Below are 22,202 nucleotides of genomic sequence, written 5' to 3'. Positions count from 1 at the left end.
CAAGTGTTTTTCTTTCCCTTAATAGTACAGGCACTTTGTTCTCATACACTGTCTCGATCCAATTATTGGAGGCAATAGTTTGACATTTATATACTCAGAAGAAGATTAAGGCAACAAACGAGGCCAAATACTGTCCAGTGATTTATTACAAATTCTAAGCTACTAAGGAATGTGAGAAAGATGGGGAAGTCAGCAACAGTAAAGGCAGAAATCCTAGCAAACTGTTTAAAAGGTGTACATAGTCAGCACTAGCAGTCTTCTTGGTCTGTAGGGAGGCAGTGAGTCAGTCACGACTGCAATTCAGTGGAGGGGTACCGATTCTTCCTTGGAATTCTTGGGGGTTTTATCCTCTCCATCAGCAGCTGGTTGCTAGGGGCACTCCTGCCTACCCAAATTGTCAGGAGCATTGCATCATGTTTGTCATGGCGACAGTAGCTGTTTGGATGTCCACATTTTGTTCATCAGGAGGAACAGCACGTCTGTCTTCTTACCACTGTTTTCATGGTAGTTAACCGTTCACTTCAAAAGCTTGTTTAGCAGGTTAAGTCTCAGATGGGTACTGCTGAACAAAGATGTGAGCCAGAAGTCATTCTGGCTTCTTACCTGTGCTCAGGTAGATATATATTACAATTGAAAAGTAATTTATTTCTTATGTCTGAATAACCTGATAACTTGTCTGCATATTTTTTGATTTTCACAAGACACTGTATGTCATTTCCTTGTCACTGTGCGTTTTCTTGTGCAAATATTTTTTCTTTCATTTTTCTTTGGTGGTGTTTTTCTTTCTTTTTTTTTTTGGTTGCTTTAGTTTATTTTGCTTATAGAAGAATTCTTGCTTCATAGACTAAAGAAATATGTGACCTTTTTCACTTGAGAGTAGAACTTTGCATTAATTTCTGTTGTGTTTTTCCAGTATTCTCGTGCTTAAACTTTTGTTCTATTCATAAAACAAGGTTTTTCTATGTGTGATGTGTCACATCACTTAGAAAATGTGCATAGATGTTATCAAAGGACTTTTTGGTCGAGTTTAGGGAATAACTCATGTTCCAGTGAATCTTTTAATATTTGTAGTATTTATATGTAGGCTGTGGTTCTTCCAGAATGCTACCAATCTTAGAAGATACCTAAACCAACTCAATTTTGGGTTAAATATACTTTCTCCAACATGCAGTTATTTACATTGTTTAGATCTTCATTTTCCTCAGAGGCATTTTCTGACTTCTGATGTTTGTACTAGTAGATACACCATACTTCCTCTGCGTATACCCTGATGGTATTAAGTGGGTATTTTTCTCCTAAATGTTTGTTTTAAATAGATTTCTATACTTTTTCTATGCTTGGGCTGCAGCTTTGGTTTACGTAATAGCTTCCTTTTCCTAGTCTGTGACTAAGAAGAGCTTTAAGAGTAGAGTGATAGAATCATAGAATAACCTGAATTGAAAAGGGTCCATAAAGGATCGTTGAGTCAAACTCCTAACTCAAGGGAAAACAAGTAATTTAGCTGTAACTAGTTGGACTGTTCAAAAAATTAAATTTTATGAATAACTGAGTGGCCCCCTTTCTTCTCAGTGAAAATTCCCTTCTTCCCTACATGTGAGAATCAATAGGTTCTTAACAGTTGTCTGGATCGGTTAAATTGATTGTAGCCTTGCTCTTCATGCAGAAGAGAGACTTAATCTGGTTTTCACATTTTACATCTCCTTCCATTTGTCTTCTTTCTCTTTCCCATTTCTAAACCTAATATAGTGGTAGGGGTTAGGGATTCACAAATGTAGGGAAGAGAACTCAAAGTATTATAGGAAGGATGTTCATACTGGTAATATAAGTGTGATGTAAGGCATAGTATGGATTTGTGAATGTATAGGAAAGCAAGTTTGCTTTATGACATGATTCTATTTTTTTTGTTATTGGTGTTCCATATCATGACATCAGATAGTGTGCTGGGAGTTAGTTAATGATGTAGTTCTGTCCATAGCTGTGTACCCTTCTCAGAAGAGAAAGAATGAACTACAGCTCCCAGAAGACTTCATTATTCCATTTGCGTTTCCTGTTCGAAGAGAAAAATAAATCTGACTGGGAATCCATTCTGCTCATCTCTCTAGTGTGTGCTCTCCAGTTGTCTTGCCTGTAGATTAGAGTAAGGCCTTCGATTTTGAACACTTTCTTTCTTATTATATTAGTCTTGGAACTAGACTGAACCGGACTGGAATGTTGATACTTTATTTCTCTGCATATGTGATACTGGCTAAGTTTCATCTGTGCTAAGTGTAGAGAAGTTTGTGTAGCTGTTCTTAAGTGCTCCCTCCACTTTGATGTGTCACTGGTGCTGCACAGGGATCTAGTACTCCCCTATTAACACACATGGATTTCTATGACATGGAGATAAAATTTACTTAGTGGGCTAATATGTTGGCAAAGTACAACATTACACTCTGGAAGAATTAAGGCTACCAGTCTGATAAAGACTTTGTTCCTCTGGTTGAATTTTTAGGGTGTCTTTCGGTTCTCTCCAGTTCTTTACTGTTATGCAGAACACAAATTTGGAAGATATGGTATCCTGTTATAAACCTATCTCTTACAGATTATTTAGCTCTGATTGTTCAGATTTCCTGTAGTTGACATTTTTTGTTTGTTTCACTGTCATTGTCTTTTCCTTAACCATGGAAGAGAAATTTCACACACCTGATACCTTGCTTATTTCTTTTTCTAAACTCTGCTGAATTCTTTCTTGAGTCTTATATGTTTAGGTGATATAACAAAATGAGAAGTGCTGATCTTGGAAGACATAGTAGACATCTCTACGTTGTATGGGATTCCCAGCTACCTTCTTGTTAGAAAGGAAAGGTTTTATCTGATTATGGAGAGAATGTCTCTATGGTATAACTTAACAGTAACGACCAGATATATGGTCTCTCTTTGGGGAGCCTTTGTGTATTTACTTGTAAATATGAAAATAGGGAAGAAAAAAATGAATAAATTAAAAATATATTTACTTCACAGTTCTCTCATCTTAATATCTCTGAACATTTTATTCAATTTAATTTTGTTATTCAAGAAATTGGCAGACCCACTTACCTAACAGTGTGCAATCATCTTTGTTTACAGTTATAATCAACAAGTGCAATTAGACTGTTGAATTGTATGTTTGTTGCTCATAAGGGAATTTCCATGTGTTTTGCATAAATTTGTTTTCAATTGATTCAATTGTGAAAAGGCTTTTGTTTTGTTTGGATGTTACTTACTAAATTTTGTTATTAATTTGTCTTGCAACTCATATTTGGTAGATAGGATAAAATACAGGCTTTTTCATGAATAATTGCTTTTTACCTTTTCTGTAATGTTTTTTTTCCCCTCACATTTCCACCTGGCTATGAAAAATAAGATGACATTTGAGAAATATTATGTATTATACTATTGTTTCTTATCTAATCTACTTAGGTGTACTTAAATCCTGCAAATATATATGTATAAGTGCATGTGTGTATGTAAATACATATTTATAAATTCTTTTTAGAAGAAAATAGAAATTTAGGTGTTTTTTTTTTTTGCACACTTTCCACTATTTTTGTTCTGCATTATTCTTAAAATAAATAGGATATCTGTTTAAATTCTGTAACCCATGTGATCTCTTTTACTTTATTTTCTCTGAACTTAGAAATATTTTCAGGGTATTCTCGCTTTAAGTCTCTTAAATGCTTAGCCTTACCTGTGTCTCAAGATACTTCTTAGCAGGGTTTTAGAATAGGATTCTCTGTGTTATTGTTAATGAGGTGCTGTTTCTTTGTATCTTTAGTATGCTTGTGCAGAAGCTTGGCTCATAAATAATTGCTGGTCTGGGAAGAACTTTGAGTTATACTTCTTTCCCAGCTGGTAGAGAGGGAGGTGGAGACTAATGAAAATTTGTTTCCTACTGGGACTGCATTGTTCAGCCTAATCGTAGATCTGAACCAAAGGGACCAGAGACCAATGGTAACGGGAGATATACTGCTATTCAGAGCTTCATTGTAACATTGAGGACTCAATGTCTCTCTAGAATTTGGAAGTGAGAGAGAAGTATGACTGGAGAAGACTATTCAGAACCAGGATCAAGCTTCTCGCTTGCGCAGTTCTCTAAATTTTGTCAGGGCAGTATTTTGCACCCTAATCTTTTGTAAGTTCTTTAAAATAACTCTGTAAATTTACTTGAGTATTTCAATCTCTTAGGGTTCAAATGGTTTGGGGTATTTGTATCAAAGGATATTTATATCAAGAGCAACCATTTCAAAGTAGATGAGACAACAGTGAGAACGTGCAGCCCTTTGAACTACAATGTTTTGAAGAGTGTGCGTAGCATATTATATGTTTAAGAGAAATTAAAGCTCATGATCTATTTCTTGCTTTTAACTTGTCTGAAAAGGTTTTGTAAGATTATGCATAAATGCTCAGCAGTATATTTAAAAATCTAAACAAGTATTTATTGCATGTGAATAGACTGTTAGGTCTTTAGTGTGTAAGAGATGAATATATAAACAGAAGTATAAGCAAAAACACTGCTTATAAATTCAAACCTTACTTAGTAATTTTAATAATTGTTTAAGCAATTTTCTGGATTTCAGTAGATAACTTTTCAAACTAGTTCTATTTAAATCCATAATCCTTGTAATTCCAATTTCATACTTATATAAGCTTCATGAATCATTATTACTGCTAGTGAATTTCAGGGAACCAATAGCTAATTTGAATAAGCTGAACTATCTAAACGTTTTTGCTTTTTTTTTTGTACCAACTAAAAAGATATGTTTTAATGTTTGCTCTCAGAACATATAGTTTCTTCACATTGGATGGTTTTGTTATAAAAATTAAAAGAAAACACTAATAGTGTATGTTTCTAAGAGGTACAGCTAGTGCTTTAGAGGGTAAGCTGAGAGATTAGTACTGTTCTTCTGTAGATTTATGTATGTTCAGTTTATGAGAGCCTTCATGAGATTATCCTTATTAACACAAATCAGCTTTTTATAAATTGCAACTTGCTTTGATATCCTCAAATGAAAAAGAGAACACAGGTGATTGTTCACCAAGGTTCTCATCAGTTAAATAATTTTAATAGTCTGATACTGTACTTTTTTCAAGATGATTACCTGCTTCTGTCCCTTGAAACAAACAAACAAAAATCTCTAGGTATAATTTCAATAGTTCCTTTTCTTGGAAGTTTCCTGTTTATCTAGTATTCAGACTGTCTTCGGCAGAATAAAGGAGTTTCTGTAAGAAAGGTCACAAACACACACATCTTTCTAAAGCAAAACTGCAGCTGGGGCTGGCCATGTGCTGTAAGAGGTGGTAGGGAGTGCTTTTTCTTGTAATTCTGGGGTAGTTTTAATGAGCATATTAGCATTTTCTTGTGTATAGATTCCATTTTTAGTTCTTTTTAAATGAAAACATTTGCCCACTGTTGAAATGGAGAAGTTGCCTTTTTGTAAAGGATTTAGAACATCAAATAGTTTCTCGAGGGATTTAAAAATGATTCCATCTTCTGATTTTCTCATTTTCATTACTTGAGAACTGAAAATCTGATAACTTTTCTTCTTCTGTAATCACTGTATAAAATCCAGTGAGCAGACAGGGGCTTTTCTGTTAAGCAGTAAAAACACAGTGTTTTGGGGAAAGGAATTATTTTATTTGCCAGCAGTATGCTGTTCGTTCTTTGGAACATGAAAGAAAACAAATCTGTGCCTGAGGGGCAACGCTTTAAGTAGATTAGTTTAAAAAAAAATAAAAATACTGACAAAGCACCTACAAACCGTATTCAGCACAGGGAATTGTTGTGTATTTTGCTATTGTTTTATAAATAAATTTTATAATTTACAATAAATTACTATTTCTTGCTTTTGTTTGACTATAAAAAGATGAATAATTATTTTCTCTTTCTTCCCACATATATTAAAAGATAAACAATTGTTATTTTGTGTTTAGCTGAAGTATTTAAAGCAAGTTATTTCCAAACATCTATTGTGTAATTTAATTATGTGATGTCATAGATACAAGTTTTGAATAAGGGATGGTTACAGAAGGAAAATAGAAAAACAATTTCAATTTGGTTCCTTAGGGCTTCGTAAAGTAAATAAAAAAATATTAAAACTCTTATCTGTCACATTAGTTGACGTTGTCAGTGATTCGTCAACTCACTGAAGTTTGAGTAGAATTCCAAATGAAGCAACTGTCATTTGGTTGCAGTCCCTTTACAGTATTCAGCTTGGAAATTGCTGCTAATTCAACATGTGAAAAGAACTAAATCGGGATTTCCTCAGTTTTCTGAAACTAAAGGTATTTATTTAGAAGTGAAGGTAATTTACAACATTCTTTTTTACCCCTCAGTAATAAATACTAAAGATCAAGCAAATCTATGGTGTATCAATTAAAATCTGTAGAAACTAGATCTAGCAGCCTGCCAACTACCTGAATACTTGATGGTTACTTAGATAGCTGAACTATTTGTTTGGGCTTGAAAGAGAGAAAGTAAAACAAAGTAATGCAGCTCTTCAACAGTGTTTGAAGTGAGTGGACTATATAAGAGTGCTTGGAGTTGGGGAAGGAAGAGTCGTTTGGTTTTAGTATTGTTAAGGAACAAAATCCATAGATAACTAATTTTTACTGTAGCAACGACGGGCATATTCCAAACGATATTTGATATATATATCTGGCAGTTTTTCAAGTAAGGCCTTGTGAAAATAGACATTTAGGTTAACTTTTCCAGTAAATAATTTATTTCACGTCTGCAAACTGCCTTGTTTTTTCAGGTTTTTGGGGTTTTTTTTGCCTTTTTAGATGTAAAGTAATTCTAATTCTCATTTTTATGTTTAATTCTTAGAAACTGTCGTTCGGTGTTAATTTCAAAAGATAGTGCAACTTGGCAGAATAGAGATAGGAATGCTGGAAAAAAAAATCCTGCATAATGGAAGTTCTTACAAGAAAGAAAACTAAATAGAGGGAGAGCAAATTCTAAGTCTCTGTAATTAAGCTTCATGGTTGACTTATTTATTATTTTAATCATATATTGATTTACTGCCATTTCTTTTTTTTTTCTTTTGTCTGGCAGGTCTCTTTTTATTACTGCCAGCTTTACAGAAAATTAAATAATTATTCCAGAGATATATTTTGATGAGTGCCAAAATTTACCATTCAAGGTATTTTCTTTGATCTCTGTTGAGCGAGTGTGCCATCTGGTGTCTACATTAACTGTCCTTACCTTTATTTAAAGTAATTTTATGCCTGTGTGATTCTATCAGTAGTTCTATGGTTTTTTTTTTTTCCTTTAAACAAAACATAGACAAAAGGGTTTTTCTGCAACTATCTCAATTATACCTTTTCCATTAGCAAAGTACATTGGCAACATTGAACTCTTTATGAAGACAAGGGGATATGGATTAAAAATTACTGTCTTTACCAAATGTGGAAGTTCACATTAGCTGTGCAGTTTCAACTGCGCAGGAATGTGGTTACAATTGCAATCCCTTTTTTTGTGACTAGTTTTGTATTGCTTATATGAAATTCTCAGACAGAAATGCCTACCTTCCTCATGATACCATTACATGATACCATGTGCCTCAAAACCGAGGGAGCACTTGGAGGAAGTTCTGAATAAATTTACTGTGCTCACTAACATATGGAAAAGTATTATTTTATGGTGTGATCGCTATCAATGGTATTAGCAACTCAGTAACAAAAGGGAGCCCTATGAATTATGTAGTGTTACTTCTTTGACAGCCAAAAGGTACAGAAGTACCAGCATAGTAAAGATCATCTATCCTTTCCACTAGCAGAAGCAGTAAATGCAAATGTAGTAAAACCTCCGAATTTGCACAGATATAACTGCATAAGCAGATGTGCTGGGCCTCTTTGCAGTGCTTGCGTGCAAACATTAAGAGAAATTCTAGCCAATTAACATAGTAAGAAAAGGTGAAACTCAGAGCAGACCTTTCTGCTGTGGCATCTCTTAAGTGCTTTTAAACATTGTTGTGCTCTCACCCATCATGTTTAAATACATTTTCTCAAGCAACTGTCTGGAATTGTCATTCAGAATTGTCGGTGATTTACTAAAAAACAAAGTGAGCTGATCAAAGTCAAAACCATGCTATTTTGCTTTCATTTACCTGCACTTGATCTGTTACTGACCACTTCTGCTGACCGTAGATGATCCCAATGTTTCATTTCTTTTCAATTTCTTTATAATGCTGAAAACTCCTGTGTTTTTATCCTCTTGTTACATTTCATTAAATGCTCAGTATTGAACAGGACTGCACATACTTTTGATTTTTGGGGATTGCCATCTCCTTTTGGACAGTTCTGAATCCTGCTGATTTTCTTCATGGGAGAGCAAAAATGCTCGAAGAGAGAATTCTTCTTTTTGCTGCTGTCTTTGGTTGAGTGGGTTTAAAGCTTTGTCTTGCAGACAAAGGAATGAGGGATAATGATGTGGTTTGCTGACAGCCGTGGTGGTTTGGGGTCATGTATGCACCAGTTCTGTCACATTCAACGTTCTGCTTTCACATTTGCAAACTAACATACTGGCTTGCTGCATCTATGAATGATGGCAGTCTGTTTCCTTTCCTGCGGTTCTTTGCTGCTATGTTTCCTTTACTGCTTTGCAAACAGATTATCTCCTTTCAGTGTGTGGAACTGATTTGAAGGGTGGGATCCTGTAAGGATCCTAGACTTTTACCGAAGTCTTCCAGTTCTTTCATGTATCAAATTCATTTCTTTCTGAGAATTTTCAAAATTGTTTAATCAGTGTATTTCTTGACAACAATATGACACATAAAGAATGTTGTTATTGAGTTACTTATGAATGAAGGAGCTCATTTGAAAGTGAAACTTAGCCAAATTATGGCTTTTCCAACTCCAGAATAGAGATTCCACATCAGTTTTCCCTGAAGACTTCAGAGAAGTTTCTCCCTCCTTATCGGTTGAAAAACTGATCCTGTTGTTGGCCAAATTTTCTTTGAACATTTGTTGTTCCATTTTGGGCAGGTTTATTAGCTGTCTGATTTTGTTAAGTAAGTGTTTTCAGTACAGTACTTCCTTCTGTGGGTTAGAATTCACATTATCTACTGATTTCTTGTCTATTTTAATACCTTCTTAACAGGTACCCCTGGTTCTGAAACACTCATGCCTTAGATCCACAATATATGGGATCATTTTGTTTGTTCAATGTTCATTATTCATTCCATGTGTCAGTATAATGCTTTTTCAGCAATTTATGTCCTGATATTTTGAATTCCCTAAGCTGATGTGTGAGCTTTCAAACCATGAGAGTAGGCTGCTGAATGCAACAGTTGGACATAAAGTACAATGATGGCTGAAAGAAGCTCAACTTTTTTTCCTTCTTTTCTATGCCTATGATAGCATATAAAAATATAATTTTTACTTTTCTAATTTAGTTTTCATCTTATTTTTTTACATAGTAATTAGTGTACAGTATATTCCACTTGGTTAAAAGTATTTCATTGTTACTGTTTCTAAAGTATATTAGTTTTCAGGATCTATACATTATTCTAATTGTATAATTATGAATTCTTGCCTTAAATATCAGAAACAAGGACACTGTGTACGTCAGTATGCACTTTTGTAGCTACTCATTTTTTACACAGCTGCATTCATTGGGGTCTACATTGGGCTTGAAATTATCAGAGTTCATAAATGTTCATACAACTGTGACAGAGTCTGGATGTAGTAAAGCTGGTGGTTAATTTGCTGATGTCTGAAGAAAACTTTTTTAGGTCTAACTATAATTTACAGTGAATTTAGGTATTTGTACGTAGGTGATGAGTAATGTATGCCATGCCATTAGTAAACATATAAGGTAGAATATAAGGTAGAAAACATAAGGTAGAAAAATAAAATCTGTAATAGATTTTAAATGGAATGTTATATCAGTATTTCTAATTCTACATTAACAATTTCAGATATTTGTAATGAATTGATTCTTCCAGATTTGGACTCATAAGTATGTGTTGAGAGAAAATTGCGAGGGTTGTTCACTGATACCTTTCTCCTATCAATTCTCATTTTCTACTCTCTCACCTTGATTCAACCTGCAGGACTGTGAAATCAAGTGAAAAAGGCATCATGTGGAGATTAATGCCATTTGAATTGTTATTGTGCTCTTTTCTGCAGGGAGAGTTTTCAGTAGTATCCTTGGGAAAGATAGTATAGATGTGTCTGAGATGAATGTAGCCCAATAGCAATGATCTAGGAAAACAGCTGTTTTTTAATAGTACATTTTGAACTTTTCTGTTGACTTCTGTTTAGATTTTTCATCTCAACATATAATTCTAACAGACTTCAGAAGGGAAAAAAGTTTGTCATGAAATTGAGTTGTGAAAAGCAGTACACATCAATTGTGACTATTACTAAATGTGTAATAAATAATTGAACATAACTTATTTAAATAATGAAGGGTGTTCTGGAAGTAATGCCTCCTATTTTATTATTCTGGCCCACAATGTTAGAGGCAGATGTTGGTGGTATGGCAGTAGAGGCTGAGACGTGCCACCAATATCCCATTACGTTTCATTGCTTTGAGGCAGTTGGCAGTAGAGGAACAGTCTGACAAAATGACTGACGTTGAAGTGTATATGAAGCAAAGGAGTGAAATTGAATTTCTCCACTTAGAAAAAAATGGTGCTCACTGACATTCATTGCTGCTTGCTGAATGTTTATGGAGACCAAACAGTGGTAATGAGCTCAGTGAGGAAGTGGGTGGTGCATTTCAGCATTGATGATAACAACAGTGGATCACCTTTGCTGGTGGAGATTTAATTTTAGGAGTGTGGCATGCAGGCTCTTGTTCATTGCAGACAAAAATGCATAGCTACTGGGTGGTGCCTGGGTTGAAAAATACTGTTTTGTAGCTGAGAATTTGCTCTATCAAACAGTGTTATTGTGCTCTTTGTTTAAGTTGTAATTTCCATGGAGTAAAATAGAAGGCATTACTTTTATACTGACCTATGTGTGTTTATGCATTGACCAAGTAAGGTATTACTTTGAAATTCCTAAAAAAATGACTTGAAATACAATTCTTGCTGTTATTGGGCTCTTTTGTTTTTCTGATATAATTTGTCTTAAACACAATACGTGCAGCTGCAAGCTTAGAATGTGAGAGCATTCCATTTTGTGGATCTTCATTTATCTGTGGAAGTTAATAATGTTACTCTCAGAGTATTCAAAGCTCTTACTGTCCTACAGTTTTTTAATAATTGTCCTTAGGGAAATGTGGAAGAAAATCTTAACAGTGTTAGTCTTCTAAGGAGACAAATTAGTGTTGTCCATTTGTTTGAAGTTCCTTTTACTACAAAGTTAGCTCTTATTCAAAAACAGAAAAAACCTTTGCAAACGCTATCTGATTAACATAAGCAGGTCAAAGTCTTCTTTTGTAGAGATGTATATATCTGCTGAACTGATAATTTTATTTACAGTGTAGCTATGTTTAAATATATATTAGTATATTATAAGTAATATTATTATAATATAATACTATTATAATATAATAATATATAATGTATACTATTATAATGTATAATAATATAATATAGTATTATTATAATATTATTATAATTATACTATATATAATATATAATATGTAATTATATGATAAATAATAGTTTAAAGTACTGAATGGTTTTATTGTGAAACTAGGAAAAATCCTTAAAAAAACATAGTAATCCCTGACTAAACAGGAGAAGCAGTATATTATTGACTTTGAATTTTGTTTTACAGTCCAGCTACTTCTTAATTGTTCTAAGATTTTGTTCACTAATTTTATCCATTCTGACATCAAAAGTAGCTGTGTTAAAAATTAATAAGTGAAATGAAAAAGTAGACTGCATTTTTTGGTCACATGACAAGTGACTTTCTAAGTTCTCCAAGAAAAGTAAGCATTATGAAGTTCTTTTTATAACTAATTTTGAAGTATCAAACATTAAGTAGCTTGTCTCTTATGTTTTCTACTACTGTTCTGATTTTCATTCCTTATTAAATCAAGTGCGATACTACCAAGTTATGGCAGTTTATATTGGTGCTGTTACAGAGTGAAACGACACTTACTTCTGTGTTACATGTAGTTACTTATATTTGTTTTTAAACCTTTGTTTGTTGCTTTACTTTATGGAGACGTTACTTTTTAGTATGACTTCCTTAACACCATAGGCATTTTATTCTTTTGGCCAAATGCAATACTGATATTCTGCTTTTCATACTGCTTTTCTAATCTGTTTTGTACTATTTTTATATTAACATATAGTTAATGCTGGAAAAGAACTCCAGGATCACCTAGTCCAACTGTCCATCACCAGTATTTGCCCACCCAACCATCTTCCTTAGTATAGAATCATAGAATTGACAAGATTGGAAAACGATCTGCCATATAGCTGTTTTCATCTCTCCTATTGCATACTTCAGTATATATGAAGGAAAGCTGATAAAATGTTTTTCAGAATTTAGTTTCCTAGTTTATATTGAAAACACTGTACAAAAGCATATCCTTTACTGAAATATAAATTAGATTACAAAAGGCCAGTTTAATAGTGTATTATGGGTTTAAAGCACCAATTTTTAATACGTATGAAAAAATTTAAAAAAAGCTATACAATATTCCATAGTAACAAAAAAAAAAGAAAACCAAACAAAAAACAGCTTAGGGTGCATGAGGTCTTGTAATCACAGGCAAACAATAAGGTAAATTTCTTTGTACCCTGATAACATGTATCAATTTACTGTAGTAAAGGATTCATATTGAATTTAAATTCATGCATTTTGTAATTGTCTAGTTTCTGGAACAAATTTATGAGACTTATAATTCTGAAGTTAGTGTTCTTCAAAGTATGACTCCACATGCACAACTCAACAATATTATTTATATTTACTTTTAGGCCAGTTTTGTACCTTTCTCTAACATATGATATTGAAGATATCCCTCAGTAGATCTCTAGCTAATTCTTTAAATGATTTCATGTGGTATGTTTTGTTAATGTTTTGGTTAATAAATAAATAGCAAAAACATTGTGTTACTTTGTATTGAAATCTAAATGTATTTTCTTCTAGAGAACTAGAGGACGAAAACGAAGCTTTGTGCCAGAAGAAGAAAAACCTGAGGTTGGAATATAGTGTTTTGATTTATTTATTTATTTTTGTTTGTTTGTTTTAAACACTTTCACAAAAAAATTAAACTTTGGGTTGAAATGTTACTTTCATTACTGTAATTGAAAATATTTGCTTTCTTCCCCTTCTTTCCCCCCATTCCTTTCTTCTGTCTCCTGTTATGACAGGAACGGATTCCCAGAGAAAGAAGACAACGGCAATCTGTTCTGCAAAAGAAGCCCAAGTCAGAGGACTTAAGGACTGAATGTGCTACATGCAAAGGGACTGGAGACAATGAGAATCTAGTCAGGTAGGTTTGATGATCTAAGCTTATGAGGGATTAAAGTTCCATCTTCATTAGTTTGTCTTCATGGTTTCATTGAGAAAATACGCTTGTAAAATATTTAAGGGAGACATTAGTTCAGAAACATTGACTTGATTCACTTATTGACCTGACAAACATGTTTACAGTGTGGATTAAGATGTATATAACCAAGGTAATCTGTTTTTCTAACACAAAGGAATTTAATTTTCTCTTGTCAGTGTGAGTTGTCAATGTTTTACAGTGGGTCAGAAAGCTAAACCAGCAATTTAATGATAGTAAAGCTACAGGACTATCTAAAGAATAATTAAATTAGTATCATCAACAGGTTTATGATTTAAAGTGTGGATTATGAGTAATTCATGTTTTAAAAAATGTATTAATGCTACCTCCATTAATACAGCTTATAAAAGTATTTGATAATCATATTCCTTATCTGAAACAGAGCTGGAAAAAAAACCCCTCTTGAACGGTGTTTTAGTAGGTGCAGAAATCTAATTAAAGTGTAGAATGGCTATTCAGTGGCAGCTACTGTTGACCACAACTTTTGCTGATTTCAACTTATATCTGGCTTTCTGACCTCTTTGTGAAGCTGTAGAAACTGCTCTAATTATTGAAAGAAGAATAATGGAGCTTAGCAACCCGAAAACAGATTCTAATTGAATCTACTGAACATTAATTAAAATGATCTTGTGATAAATTCAGATAAAAAACAGTGTTATACTTAAGTCCTTTATGATTCACTTAGATTTTTACGGAAAAGATCTCCCCTTTCAGGACCAATATAATTGGTATTTTTCACTGTAGGGTTTATTCTAAAATGTATTTTTTATTTCATTCAAGGAATCAGTGATGGGGAAATTCAGAATCAGTGATAAATGCAGGCAAATGGTAGCGATAGAATTAGGATATATTCCAGATACAGATATATTCTGATGAGATTAGCTTATTTTATACTGTGATCATAGTATATCTTGTACTGTAGAAGTTGATGCAGTTTCACAGGTTCACAAAATCATAGGGCTTGAAAGGGGCCTCTGGAGGTCATCAAGTCCAACCCCCCGCTAAAGCAGCTTTGCTTCAGTAGGTTGCACAGGAAGGTGTCCAGGTGGGTTTTGAACATCTCCAGAGGTGTCTCCTCAGCCTCTCTGATCAGCTTGCTTCAGCTTGCTCTCTCACCCTCAAAGTAAAGAAGTTCTTTATATTGAACTTCTTGTGTTCCAGTTTGTGCCTATTTTCCCTTGTGCTATTACTGGGTGCCACCACAAAGAGGCTTGCCACATCCTCTTGACACCTATACTTCAGAAAGGGTTAAGTATTGATAATGATCCATTTTCAGTGTTCTCTTCTCCAGGCTGAACAGTTCCAGGTTTCTAAGCTGTTCCTCTTAAGGGAGCTGCTCCAGGCCCCTAACCATCTTCGTGGTCCTCTACTGGACTCTCTCCAGAATTTCCCTGTCTTTCTTGAACTGAAGAACCCTGAACTGGACACAGTTCTCTAGACTTGAATTTTCCAGGGCATAGTAGCAAGGGGAAGATTACCTCCCTCAGCCTGCTGGCCACTCTTTTTTTATGCACCCTGGGATACTGTTGGCCTTCTTGGCAACAAGGGCACACTGCTGGCTCATGGCCTTCTCTGCAGAGCTCCTTTCCAGTGCGTCCGGCCCTAAACTGTTCTGGTGCATGCAGTTATTTCTTCTAGGGGCAGGACTCTTTTGAATTGGAGTACTCCTAGGGCCTCATCAGTACCTCATATGTTGTGAAGGTACCCTACAGCTCAGTTGGTCTCCTAGTTTCTTCCCTGGACTAGAGTGAAATAGGAGCAGGGTATCCCAACAGTTAATACAGAAACATGGTCATTGGTGGCAATAATTTTAACTCTTTGCAACAGGAAAATGTCTTTCTTTAGCCCTACTCTCACAACAGTTGGCAAGAAATCAGCAATGCTGGAAGTCTGTTTGATTGTTAAAAGGAATCTTGGAAACATGTACCATGCCTTACTGAAAAAATGGCAGTGAGTTAATTTTCTTCATAAGGCTTTTTCTGCAAGTCTGTAGCAGAAGTGAGAATGTGAAGGAGATAAAGTGCTTTCTAGAGCCATATACTTAGGCTGAAAATTAAAACTATAACAGAAATTTTATGTTATGTCTTGCTTTATTACATAATAGTAACCTTTTAGTAATAATTCAAACTGACCAAAAATAAGCATACTCTATGTCAAACCCTAACAAATTCTATTATAAACTGTCTTCATAATTAGTCTTAGAAGTAAATTAGTGTTATTTTAAATCTAAGTCCATAGCATTCTTTCTAAGAAGGAGATATTTTGGCATTATTGTTGTTGCAGACAAATGTTTCTCAGAAAATTTTTATTTTTTTCATCATCTCTATCTTTCACTCAGCAAATACTTCGTCATTACTGGATTTTGTTTTTACCTTGTCTTCCATGAAGAAAAAGGAGGTTAGGGAGGATGTTGTAGAGAATTTTTTTTTTTTAATGTGTAGTTTGATCAGTAAGTTAAATGAAAATATATAACTGCTGAAACTGCAGGTTTGGGGAATTATCTTGATGGGGCCTTCCAGCTTTTCTAGCTTATGTTACCTGAGAGAGAGCTAATTGCATGATTCAGGAACAATCTATTTTTCAGAAATGTTATGTTCTAAAATTTACATAGATGTCTCACTTTTTACTGCCAACTGAGCAGAGATTAGAGGAAAATAAGCAGTTATTTCTCTTATGTTAAAGTTTGCAATGCTAAACACTCCCTCTTCCATGTCCAAAACATAAATTGCTTTCTTTGTCACATGTGGAGTTTTGTGAGGTAATTCAGACCTGAGGCCCCTTGCTTGTATACCGTTTGCACTTTGGCAAATGTTTTCGAGTTTAAGACATCATCAAACAGAAAGCTGCTTATAATTAAGTGGTTTCTGAACTGTAGTTAAACGCTTATTGGCTGCTAATTTGCCAGCACAATCTTTCAGCCACGACTGAGTGGGTTTTGTAAAATACTGAACACATTTCTTGAACAAAGATGAATATTTATTACGAAATCTGAAATTAAAAAAATATTAAATTCTTCAACTAGCTATTACTATTTGACAAATGGAGATTCAGGTTTTTTTTTAATCTCAATTTTAGATGCTTATTTGCAGTAGGGAATGGCTGCAGGATTATTCATTGTCTGTCTTTACTTAACCTGCTGTTCATCTGGATACAAAGTGTTTAAATAATTGTAAAATGATGTGAAACTCTTCCTGAAAAGGCAGGTTTCATTCACATAAATTATAGTAGTTCATTTAATTGGCTGAAGTTTACCTTATTGACTACAGCTATGTACCAAAAAAGTTATTGGAGTAATCTGTATTTGTTAGCTTTTTTTAAACCATATTGGCACATGTTAATGTGTAATTACTTCTGTGCATCAGTAGTTGCCATATAATTTGTGGAAATGTGAAGACTGTATTTTTAATCACCACTGTCAGATTTCATACATAGATGTTTCTAATACAGATATGCACTATTATTAAAAGTTCACATTTGCTGGTTTTGTCCACCAAATGAGTGGATCAATCTCAAAATCCTTTTGCAATACCTTTTTTTAAAATAAATTTATTATATACATTTTTAAATACATTATTTTTACTGAAAAAAGTACTTGTGTAGTTTTGGCCTGTTACAAAATCAGTGGAACAGTTGTGAGTTACAAGGTTTATTGGACAGCAAAAAATTAATCAAAGTAATTCACTCAAATAAGTTTAACCTATCGTAATTGTAAGGGAGACCTCACTGTGGCCATCCAGTGTTTAAAGGGAGTTTATAAACATGAGGGAAAACAACTTTTTACGTGGGTGGATATTGTTAGGGCAAGGGGAAATGATTGTACAATAAAGGAGGGGACATTTAGATTAGATATCAGGGGGATGCTTTTTACTGAGGGAGTGGTGAGATTGCTGGAACAGGTTACCCTGAGACACTGTGGATGCCCCATCCCTGGATGTGTTTAAGACCAGATTGGATTTGGCCTTGGGTAACCTGATCTAGTACTTACCTACTGATTGGACACCCTGCCTCTGGCAGAGGGCTTGGGAGCTTTGAGGCCTCTACCTACCCAAGCCATTCTATGATTCAATGATAGTAAAGAAGCCATATTATTGATTAGGGAATTGTGAATTTTGAATATCTTTTTATTCAAGTGAACTGTATTTTGAGAAGAATAGTATTAAAATGTAGTGTTTTTTAAATATTTAATAAAAGATGCAGATAGATTTGATGCAAGGCATGCATGCATTTTGTCAGAGGGATAAGAATTTGGTAGAGGAAGTTACAATGGACACTTAAAACGAAAGCATAGGGAAACCAGAGACTACTTACAACCATTTACTGTTCAGTCTTAAGGAGTAATCAAATACTGAAAATGTTTGCTTGGAATGGAAGACACATTTTGAAATAGAAGAGTTTCTAAAGCTTGATACGATACATAAGAACTTCTCTCTAACACATTCATAAAGCAGTGTGAAAGGCTATATTTGTTTCCAGATGTGAACACTACTGTTTGTTTTAAAAAACATTTCTGTAACAATGCTTTTCTTTTGTTTCATTTTGTAAATCCTAGTAAGTTGTCTATAGGGGAGACATTATGTTTAATGCTTTTCCTTAACCGTTTATTACAGTCAATGAATCATAGAACTTACAGAAAAGATTCTTGATACTTAGGTATCTTTTTTTTTTTTTTAAGTCAACCTAATAACTCGCTAACTCATGAGTGCAGATATTTACAAAGTGCTTATGATACTGTCTAGTAGCTTTATTGATAATTTAACTATATGTTAGTAGAAACATTGATAAAGTATTGCTCAGGATGTAATAGATAAAGCTTGCCTTCTGTTTTGCATCATTCTCTATGAGAAAGTAATTGTGCCACTGTATGCACAAAGTGCTTCCAGCATGGTATTACTGTCTAATCTGTTTTGGTAAAATAAGAAAATTAAGATTAACAGCTGCTATTCAAAACATACAAACAAAAAAAAAAAAAAGTAGCTTTTAGTTTTTACCTCAATGGTGTGCTTGGAAAGTGTTTAGCAATATAGTACATTAAAAAAGAAAGAACAAAGCTGACATTCAAATACTTGATTTGTGAAAAGTAGAAGAAAATTAAAATATGAGACCAAGTTGTAGCTACACTTGCCAGATTAAAGAGATATCTTTAAAGGCTTTAGATTTCTTTATATCACGACTTAGAGAAAGTATACTGCCTCTAATTCTGAACATCTTTTATGTTGACTTTTTACACTTCACTGTTATTTAAGTTAGATTTTCTCATTCCTTTTGATAGCATACCCGGATGTAACATAGTCTATGGTTCTGTCTGAAAAATATATGCAACCAAACTTTTTGCAAAGAGATTTGAATTCTGATTATTGTATTCCAAAAAGTGTAAAATTGGCTAGTTAGCTCTTAAGCATGTATATAGTGTTCGGTTTTAATGCAGATGCTTACTTGAAATTAAGTAAATCGGAAACTACTTTCACGTGGTTCAGGTAAATTATGGTATTCTACCTGTGCAGTCACTGTATCAAGGCATGTCTTAAAGGGGAAGGTGAGTAGTAGGAAGATGAAAGCATACATTGGCATACTAAAGGAGAAAACATCTCTGAAAAATTTAACTCTAAAGTTTGTCCTATCTCAGAGTCATCAAGTCACAGAATGACTGCAAATCTGTAGTAGTGGTGCTACAAATATTTGTATTGTATTTTGGATAATTGGTACTGGATAAAGAACCGAGTCCTTAGCTGCACAGAGTTACTTCCTTTAATTCTATTTTTTTTAACAGAAGTATATTTTAGGTTCTTCAGAGTCTTCTGAAGATGTTTACTCTGAAAAACTGTTGCTCACCACGTTTTGTTAATTTCATTTGTCTTGCATAAGTATGTCTTTACATTTTTTTTCTCTCCTTTCCATGTTGAGGTGCCTATCAGCCTCTAAGTTAAGGATTTGCTCCTTAGCTGTTAGTCAGGTGCCAGTTTTGAAGCTCTGCATGAGCTGAAGTTTTTCAGAACAAGCACATTAATAATGAATTACTTTAAATGCACTGCAACAAAAATTAACGATCTATCACAGTAATTGAAATAGTATGATTTACAATAGTTTAAGGCTGTTAATGTAGAAATTAATTACAAGGAAAATATTAGTTAATTCATCCACAATTTGCAACAGTCTTAGGTTTTACAGAGGATTATAAATGCATTATCTAACTGGAATGAAATACTTGAATGAAGGGAAGCTTAATATTTGGTAGTGTAGTTTATTTCTGCTACATAATTTATGGGCATTCATTCTACATGTTAACTTTTCTAATTGCTTAAGTCACCTGCCATATCTTTTTTTCTTCTCTTTCATTTATTTCGTTTTACTGCCTTCTCAAAGGTATTTCTTTTGATGCTAGATAGCAAGTGAACACATATATGCAGAGTTACCTAGCCCTAAAAGCTGCATATACCTGGAATATTTGAAGTTTTACTTCAAGATATCCATGGTAGGCTCTTGAATGTTGAATTAATTAGGAACCAGTCTATTTAACTGTGCTACCTAATTGGTTTCTTTAATATGCATGCTTGTTTCATGTAAATGAGAAAGCAAAACCTGGAGTGAAGCCTGGATTATTTATCTGCCCTGACATTGTCTAACAGGTAAAATTTTGGGGAAACTCATGCCACTTACGTATATGAACTCAGATTTTCAGTTAATTAATTTCATTTTTCACCTGTAGTTTAATTCTTGACACTATATTATTGTGATCTTAAAGACAATCTTCCCAGAAATGACCCAAAGTGGAAACTTTAGAGATACTCTCTAGATTAAGAGACTTGTTTCCATTCAATTCTGTATTATTAGAAATAGGAAAGCTGGATAAGGCAATACATACAAGATCATCTAATGTTATTTTTGTCTAAATTATGCTATTAAATCTCATTTTTTCAAGACAGTGTGAAATTGAATGGAAGATTATTCTGCCTACCTGTGTTCAAGTTCAGATGCAGAAAACAGTGATCATTGTAGTTTTTAGAAAAAAGATGATTTCTGTGAATTTCTTTTTTTTAATAACATTTAAATTTTTACAAAATTTCATGTTAAAATATTGTGAAGAAATTAAGTTTTCTTGAATATGTATAATGGAAGAAAAATGCATACTTGCGTCTCTCACTGTTAAAGTTTTCAAACCCTATTGCAGTATGATTGTGACATTGACATGATTTTTCAGTATTGCCATTACCAAATGAATTTTTATTTTTTATTTCCCAGTATTGTTTGTTTTGATTTTATTTCATGCAGTCGATCAAGGATTATTTTTTCATGGCTACTTGTTTTTCTTCCAGTTATTTCCCAGTCTGTTTAGTGATCAACCCCTCTTGAAGTTTAGTGCAAGATCTAGCTATATATTGATATGTCCATCTGCCTATCTATTTAAAAGCTATAGGCCAGTGACTCCAAAGTAATGGAATACTGGACTTTAATCTCTTTATTGTGCTTTAATCTTCCACTGTGCAGTGGGAGTTTCTGCACTATTCAGGTGCAAGTTTGATTCAGACATTTAATTATCAGGAGATCTTGGTATTGGTATTTAGTCTCTTGATCCTAAATGTTTGTGGACTTGTACTGTGAACTTCAGAAGTAGTATGTTTTTACTGCTTGCAAAGAGAAATTCAGGCAGGTCTTTCTGCAGAATTACTTTCTGTTCTACTAACAATATTTTACCTTTCTTGATTGGTGAATTTGCAGAAATAGTTACCCTTTCCTCCCTGGCTGCAGCTGCATGATCAAGTCTGTGCTGCAATCACAGATTTGTACATTAGAGCTTTACACTATATTTGACAATCATCATCTGTTCCCAAAACAGCTAGGTGTTTCAGGATTTATATTATTTTTCTGATTGCCGTAAGGAATACATGGATCAGAGGCCTCCATACCTTTTTGAAACTCCTGAGATCCAAAGAATTAGAAAACATAATACTCAGGCTCTGTTGATTATCTTTGCTTTAAGTAGTGAGTTCTTTAAAAAAAAAAAAAAAAAAAAAAAAAAAAGCCTGTGAGTGAGGTGCCTCTGCAGAAGATTAAAATTACTTTAACAAAACAAGATGCAGAGAATGTGGAATTACATTATCTGTAACAGCAGAGGCCGATGACCTAGCAAAATATTTCCCAGCCTGCTTCCTACTAATACATTCTAGCTGCGAAAGATTAAAATATTTATCTTGATAGGGTCAGTAGCATTTATTTTTGTGGGTATTCTTAAGAATGTTTTTCTTAGGGCATCAAACAAGTATCAAATAATCCAATTCAGTTGGCATTTGTATGTGTGAGATATTTTATTGTTCTGGCCAAACTGCTTCAGTCACTTTCAGTGCATCAAGGTTATCTCATCAGAGCATTTCACAGTACAGAGTGCTCAAAAAACAAATGCCAAGTTCTTTATCAGTTCACTTGTTCTGCATTACTAAACTGAGGCATAGTTACAGAAACCATGAAACTGAAACTCATAGGAAATTTATAACCTCAGAATGTTTGTGTTCAAGTATTAAAAGAACGTGGTAGAAGACAGTGGCAGAAAGCAATAGCCATTTGAACACTGTGTTACAGCCTTAATTTTGGCTTGGCACAATTCACATCAAATGAGCATCTGTAGAGTCAGTGTTCAAAAGTAACTGTCTGTTCGTGGAAGTGTAATGTTAATTATGAATTGAGAATTATGAAATGCTAGTAATTCATTCCAGTA

At 33.8% G+C, this 22,202-nt stretch overlaps 1 protein-coding gene across 6 annotated transcripts in view; it reads left to right on the top strand.

Annotated features, from left to right (window-relative positions):
• The window catches only part of PHF14 (PHD finger protein 14), a 158,391-nt gene that overhangs the window by 50,891 nt on the left and 85,298 nt on the right, over positions 1 to 22,202 (top strand). For all 6 annotated transcript variants that reach the window (XM_065752249.1, XM_065752251.1, XM_065752250.1 and 3 more), the window contains exons 15-16: positions 13,075 to 13,125; positions 13,299 to 13,420. In XM_065752249.1, the coding sequence (XP_065608321.1) occupies positions 13,075 to 13,125; positions 13,299 to 13,420 (173 nt within the window). The remainder of the gene's footprint in view (positions 1 to 13,074; positions 13,126 to 13,298; positions 13,421 to 22,202) is intronic.

The sequence above is a fragment of the Cyrtonyx montezumae genome, unplaced genomic scaffold (assembly GCF_038088225.1).
Source record: "Cyrtonyx montezumae isolate F1298 unplaced genomic scaffold, pur_monq_1.0 scaffold_8, whole genome shotgun sequence".
In the NCBI taxonomy this organism is placed as follows: Eukaryota; Metazoa; Chordata; class Aves; order Galliformes; family Odontophoridae; genus Cyrtonyx; species Cyrtonyx montezumae.
The sequence above is the reverse complement of the archived record's forward strand: the minus strand, read 5'-3'. Positions and strand labels throughout refer to the sequence as shown.